Source organism: Bison bison, unplaced genomic scaffold, assembly GCF_000754665.1.
Source record: "Bison bison bison isolate TAMUID 2011002044 unplaced genomic scaffold, Bison_UMD1.0 scf7180017864371, whole genome shotgun sequence".
Lineage (NCBI taxonomy): Eukaryota > Metazoa > Chordata > Mammalia > Artiodactyla > Bovidae > Bison > Bison bison.
Window position 1 is genome coordinate 12,367,917 of NW_011494943.1, and position 6,183 is coordinate 12,374,099.

Sequence of the window (6,183 nt, forward strand, 5' to 3'; positions counted from 1 at the left end):
CATCCCCCAGCCGCGGAAACCTCGCCCGCAGCCCCCAGCCCGCCCAACCAGCACGCCCTCTCTCACTTTCCGGAAGACGGCTCCGGTTTCCTCCATGACCGCCACAAAAGCGCGCGCCCTCTGGAGCCCCGCCCCCGCCTCCCCAGCCAATCGACCCAGAGCGCGCCTCCCGGATCCCCGCCCTCGCACCGCCAACCAATGGGCCCGCCGCGCGCGCCCGCTCCTTCGCCTTCATTGGCCCGTGGTGAACGCCCTCCTCCGCAATGCCTCCTGGGAGTCGTAGTTTCTACGCCTTCCCGGCGCGCCCTGCTCTTCCTGGATACTGAGGCGCGCGGAGGCCGCGTACACCTGCGGCGAAAGAGCCGGGGTCAACTGCACGAGGGCTAGGGCCTTGGACCCGGGGCCCAGGGGTACGTCCGACGCCCGGACAGGCTCTGCCGCTGGAGGCTCCGCCCCCGAGGACGCCCAACTTCTCGGTCCCCGGCTCTTGCCGTCCCCTGAACATCACCTGCCCCTTCCCTCCTCCCTCCTGGGGCCTCCTGCCTGTTGGACCAACTCAGTTTGTTCCTTGTTTCTCGCCTGCTGAGGACTTAGGGTCTTTGTGCCCCCACTGAGCTGCCGGGGTCTCTGTAGGCCCCCATGGGAGAGGCCCTGCCCTACTGCCTTTCCCTGGCTTCCCGGCTCCAGCTGGTTTCTGGTGAGTCCTGTCTAGGAATTTTGGGGGAAGCCCTTCCTGCACTCCAGGGACATGGAGGAGTTCCGGCGCGCCTACAGCCGGCTGTGCAAGGAAAGTGGAACCGAACCCCAGGAGACTGTGCTACAGCAACTGCACCAGCTGCCGCAGGGCCGGCTGGACCTGGCCACACAGAGCCTGACAGTGGACACCTGCAGGGCTCTGGGCAAGCTGCTGCAGAAGGAGTCACTGCTGACAGAGCTCATCCTGAGTGACTGCATGCTGAGTGAGGAAGGTGGGCACCAAGGGCTGGCAGCGCCCAGGGCAGTCCTTGCAACTTCAGAGCTGGGGCTGGGTTCAAGCCCTTTGCTTCAGGGCCACCTCCCCTGACTGCTTTTGCACTGCTGCTTGTTAGCTACATATACCCCAGTCCTTGGTGCTTGGCACCTCTAGCAAAGAACCCTGTCCCACCTGATCTCTTTTTTTATTTTTGGTGAAGTTTCTCAGTTTCACTGTCATTAAAGCAACCCCTTTGGAAACCTGGGCGCAGAAGGCGATTTCTCTTTTTAATGGGAAAGCCCTTAGCATCCCCCAGCCTAGGAGAGTCCCACCGTGCTGATGAGCACAAGGGTCAGCAGCCTGACTCGGCACTGGAAGCTGTTTCAAACCTGACACAGAAGTGGGGGCCACGTGGACAGCCATCCTTCCCCTGTGCCTGGGGAGCTGCCCCAAGATGGAGCCGCCAGGGGTGGGGAGTGACTGCCCTGCTCTCTTACAGGGGCCACACTGCTGCTGCAGGGGCTGTGTGTCAACACTGCCGTACGGTTTCTGGATCTCAAGGTGGGTGGATCTGCACTCAGGGGCATGCCACCTGAGAGCAGGAGTAGAGAAGATACAGGTGTCCCAGCGACCAGGAGTCTGCACGGTGGCCAGAGACCATGTCTGTAAGCGCTCTGGGCACACAGGCTCCACACCTTTTTCTCATGGTCTCATGCCACGTGTGCTGGTATTCTGAGGGCAGAAATGTGAGTTCCAGAGCATTCTCACAAGCACACTGAAAGATCCTGCATCAGAAGGCCACTCTGGTCAGGGAAGGCAGAATCTGAAAGGAGCCACACGTCTGCCCAGAGCTCACCGTGGCCTCACCTGCTGCCTGACCAGGGTATTCAGAGCCCAGCCCAGGACACCGGGGAGTGACTGGATGGCCTCTTCCTCTCCCAGGGCAATAACCTTCGAGCAGCAGGGGCCGAGGCACTGGCAAAACTCCTCCGACAGAACAAGTCCATTCAGAGGTAGGGTGGCAGTCCCAGCCCCCAGCTCTCCCCGCAGCCCCTGCTCTCTCTCTGTGGTTCTGGGTTGGCTCTCCACGGGACATTTTTCTGCAACATGAGAGTTCACACCTTCATGCCAGTCTTCTCTGGTAGGGGGAAGGTGGGTATAAGCTACTCAGTTTCTGCCAGAGACACCCCAAGCCTGTGCTCCTCCTTGAGCCCACTGGATCCCATGGGAGGAGGATGCCCTTTGAGCTACGCACCTGACGTCCACCCTTCTGCAGCCTCACCCTGGAGTGGAACAACCTGGGCACATGGGATGAAGCCTTTGCCACCTTTTGCGGGGCCCTGGCGGCCAATGGCGCCCTGCGGCAGCTGGACCTCCGCAACAATCAGATCAACCACAAAGGCGCCGAGGAGCTGGCCCTGGCCCTGAAGAGCAATGCCAGCCTCCAGCAACTGGGTGAGGCTGCCAGCGCTGGCCTTCCCCACCCTCAGGGCAGGCAGGGAGGTCTTGCATCTCAGCCCTCCCAATGCTTCCTCTGTCCTCTCCCAGAAGGGAGGGGGTGGTGAGGAGGCGCACACTGAGCTGGGCTCCTGATCTGTGGCCGATCACAGGAAGTACCAGCGTCTTGGGCTAGGCCAGCCCTCCCACCCCTGGCAACACCACATTTCCTTCCAGACCTGCGCTGGAATCACATTGGCCTCCTTGGGGGCCGCGCCCTGGTGAACTGTCTCCCCAGTAACAGAACCCTGTGGAAGCTGGAGCTGGCTGGGAATAACATTCCGGGCGACATCCTCAGAGCCGTGGGTATGGGCACATGGGGCTGCTGGCAACTTTCACTGTTTGAAGCAGGGCATAGAGCTGATTCCCTGTTGACGGATCAGCTGGCTCACCCCTTAAAAGTCACATTTTGGCCTTTAACCTTTGGGCCAGAACCCACCGAGGGAGGGGCAGCTTGGGCTGGAACCATAAAGGCATCACAATGGTAGAGTGTTAGAAACAGAGGGAGCAGGAAGCAGGCACCAAGAAAGAAAGGGCAGAGGTGGGAGCCCGCAGAGTGCCAACGGCCCAGGCTCACCACGGTCCCCTCCTCACACCACGGTCCCTTCTGTCATGACCCTCTACTCCTCCATCCCAGGCCTGCTGAGCACTCTGCCACTCCCCATGGCAACTTGTTCCACCAGCAGCACCAGCCCCTCGAGGGCCCAAGCTTGGGCTGGAATCTAGTGTGGGGTTACCACCTCCTGAGTCTGCCCAACTCATGTCCTCTCCTGTTTCTTGGTTCTTGCACCTGCCTCTGAGTCACCCCAGTTGACAGCGTGGCCGCTTCTGGCTGGCCCCTCTCCAAATGCTGCCTGGATCTTTCCAGAACATGGGAGCTGAGCACGACATTCACCTCTTAAAAGTCATATTGGCTTTTAACCTTTGGGGCAGAATACAAATGCCCACCTTCTGTGACAGTTGAGCAACCTTTTCACCTCTTCCCATGTGCCTGTCCCCCCGACCAGGTGCCTCCCGGGCTCCTTGCTTCACTGTTGCCCCATCCCCTATCCCCACTGCCTCTGAGCCTCTCGCCTGCTAGTGCACTGAGCGGTCTGATCTGTGTGGTTAAGACATGGGGGTGGGCTGGCCGTTGGCCACTCCTGGGGCTCAGTCCCTCAGGAGACAACTTCGCTCTTTCCAACAGAGCAAGCCATGGACCACAACCAGGACCGGCAGACCGTCTTCCGGGAGAGTCAGGCCCGTGCCCAGGTGCTCAGCAAGGAGGTGCGGCACCTCCGGGAAGAGAAGTCCAAGCAGGTAAGGACAACGCTGCCTCTGACTGCAGGGCCTCGCCCCGCCCGGGCTGTGTGGACAGAGCCCCTCTCAGCCCCCATGCCACAGCCTTCTTCCCTCCCTCTGAGCCCTGGAGCCTCTCCAAGAAGCCAGTACCTAGGCCCGAGAGGCAGCCTCTTTTCTGATGCCTTTCAGCTGGGTGGGTGGGCTTCCCCTCTGGGCCTCCCTGTCTGGCAGCCACCCCCTCCTTACATGAGGCTCAGCTCCTTGGTGTCCTGCTGCCTCAGTAAATGTCGGTCTCCTTTCTTGCCAACCGTGGGGAGTGAGCAGGCTCTGGGCCCTGATGGGCTCTGCCTGGCTCTGTCCCCAGTTTCTGGACTTGATGGAGACGATCGACAGACAGAGAGAAGAGATGGCCAGGAGCAGCAAGTGAGCTTGGCCCCGGTCCAGGGCAGGGCGGCAGTGCAGTGGGGGAACCTGGGGGTCCAGGTCCTGGCTCTGGCCTTGGAGTGACCTAAAGTGTGAACCTGGTCCTCTCCCCACGGACAAGAATGTAGGCTGTGTTTCCTGAGGGAGTTGGCTGGAGGGTTCGAGGCTCCACTGAGCACTGCCTTAGCCCACACCTGGGCATTGTGTGAGCATGAGGGGCAGCAGCCACTTTGGGGGGGGGGCTCAGACGACTCGGTTTTGGGCCCCTCGGACCCTCTTCTCTGTCTACAGGGCATCAGCTGCACGTGTGGGGCAGCTTCAGGAAGCCCTGAATGAGAGGCATTCCATCATCAATTCCCTCAAGGCCAAGTAAGGAGGGGCAGAGGGCGGGATGGGAGTATGAGGAGGTTTCAGAACACTTTAGAGACCTGCCCACAGGGCAGAGGAGGACCATCCTAATAGGGACTCAAGTTCCACTGCACAAATGAAGTCAGGGAAACCGCTAGGGTAGTTCCTGAGAAGGCTTTCTGGGAGGAGCTCCGACTCATCCATTTCCGGGCACTGGGCACTGAGGGAGGGAAGGTTAAGCTTCGTCCACTTTCCCCAAGCCCCATCCCAGGCTCCCCAGAAGCCTGGTCCCACCCCCCCACCATCCCCTTACCTGGTTTTGCAAAAGCAAGTTCTTTTCACTGGCAGCAGACAAGTCTCTGAGGAGCCTAGACTAGCTCAAGGGGCACTAGCGGAGGCAGTGGCCTGGCAAGAATGACCTTAGCAAAGGCTAGAGGTTGGCTGGGGCGGTGCTGGCCCTTCCCTCCTTACAGACTGCAGATGACGGAGGCCGCCCTGGCTCTGTCAGAGCAGAAGGCCCAGGACCTGGGGGAGCTCCTGGCCACCACAGAGCAGGAACAGCGGAGCCTGGTGCAGAGGCAGGCCAAGGAGCACAGGCTGGAGCAGCAGGTGGGTGGGTGTGGGGTGGGTAGGCCGGGGGTGCGTGGTGGCAGATGGCCACTGACACCCTTTTGCCGTGTTACCCCCAGGAAGCTGCAGAACGGGAGTCTAAGCTCCTCAGAGACTTGTCTGCTGCCAATGAAAAGAACCTGCTTTTGCGAAACCAGGTATGGGGTGGGGCTGGGGCCAGCCCCTGGGGCTTCGGGAAAGCAGAACGAAGCTTCCTCCCTCCGTGCCGACTTTGCAGGTGGATGAGCTGGAGCGGAAGGTGAAATCTCAGCAGGAGCAGCTGTTCCTGACCAAAACGGAGTTGACCAACACGACGGCTGAGCTGAAGATGCGGGCCATCCAGGCTGAAGGTCAGCACACCCAGGCCTGCTGCTGGGGCCTGGGAACCTGGGGCCCCCTGAGGAGTCCCACCCACACGCCTCCCCTGTGCTTCCAGAACGCCTGGAGCTGGAGAAGAACAGGTCCCGGCAGAGCTTGGAGGACGCGGAACATCTGCGCTTCAAGGAGGTGCCTTATCAGTTGTGTCGTCTGGGCTTTGCCCTCCCCGCGCCCCCGGGGCCTGCAGACATCTCAGTGGGGCACGGTGCTCCCAAGGCAGACTCCTGGCCGGGCTTCCCTCAACAACCTTGGGCTGCTGATGACAGTCCCGGCAGATGTCAGACCCAAACCCTCCCCACCGGTTTCTAGAAGGGACCCTGACTGACTGTGCCCAGGCCACAGTGCAGGCTGCCACCTGGGGTGCAGCACTGGGACCTGCCCTCCGTCCTAGCTTCCTTCGAAGCCACTTGGGGCAGCCTCCACTCGGAAGGAACAGGGTCCCCAAGATTCATCTGCCGCCCCAGGGTGGGGATCCCATGAGGGGAAACCTGGGGGGCCAGACTGCCAGCCCTGTCCCCACCTGCACCCGGGCAGATGGAGCACATGACTCGCCACCTGGAGGACAGCGAGAGGGCCATGCAAGAGAGGGTGCAGAGGTTGGAGGCTGCGCGGCTGTCCCTTGAGGAGGTGAGCTGGGTGCCAGGCTCGGGAGGCTGGGTGTGGCTAGAAGGGGTCCCCGGGCAAGGGCCAAGGAT

General features: G+C 61.2%; 2 protein-coding genes across 2 annotated transcripts in view; one reads left to right on the forward strand and one right to left on the reverse strand.

The window, feature by feature from the left end:
* The window catches only part of STRA13 (stimulated by retinoic acid 13), a 3,745-nt gene extending 3,617 nt beyond the window's left edge, over nucleotides 1-128 (reverse strand). Inside the window, exon 1 of the mRNA XM_010856341.1 lies at nucleotides 67-128. Within this exon, the coding sequence (XP_010854643.1) occupies nucleotides 67-96 (30 nt within the window). The 5' untranslated portion in view covers nucleotides 97-128. The remainder of the gene's footprint in view (nucleotides 1-66) is intronic.
* A 159-nt stretch (nucleotides 129-287) lies between these two features.
* The window catches only part of LRRC45 (leucine rich repeat containing 45), a 7,946-nt gene continuing 2,050 nt past the window's right edge, over nucleotides 288-6,183 (forward strand). The window contains exons 1-13 of the mRNA XM_010856540.1: nucleotides 288-968; nucleotides 1,452-1,513; nucleotides 1,895-1,965; nucleotides 2,229-2,407; nucleotides 2,627-2,755; nucleotides 3,636-3,748; nucleotides 4,095-4,153; nucleotides 4,445-4,522; nucleotides 4,975-5,110; nucleotides 5,191-5,268; nucleotides 5,349-5,460; nucleotides 5,547-5,617; nucleotides 6,023-6,131. Coding sequence (XP_010854842.1) covers nucleotides 749-968; nucleotides 1,452-1,513; nucleotides 1,895-1,965; nucleotides 2,229-2,407; nucleotides 2,627-2,755; nucleotides 3,636-3,748; nucleotides 4,095-4,153; nucleotides 4,445-4,522; nucleotides 4,975-5,110; nucleotides 5,191-5,268; nucleotides 5,349-5,460; nucleotides 5,547-5,617; nucleotides 6,023-6,131 — 1,417 coding nt within the window. The 5' untranslated portion in view covers nucleotides 288-748. The remainder of the gene's footprint in view (nucleotides 969-1,451; nucleotides 1,514-1,894; nucleotides 1,966-2,228; nucleotides 2,408-2,626; nucleotides 2,756-3,635; nucleotides 3,749-4,094; nucleotides 4,154-4,444; nucleotides 4,523-4,974; nucleotides 5,111-5,190; nucleotides 5,269-5,348; nucleotides 5,461-5,546; nucleotides 5,618-6,022; nucleotides 6,132-6,183) is intronic.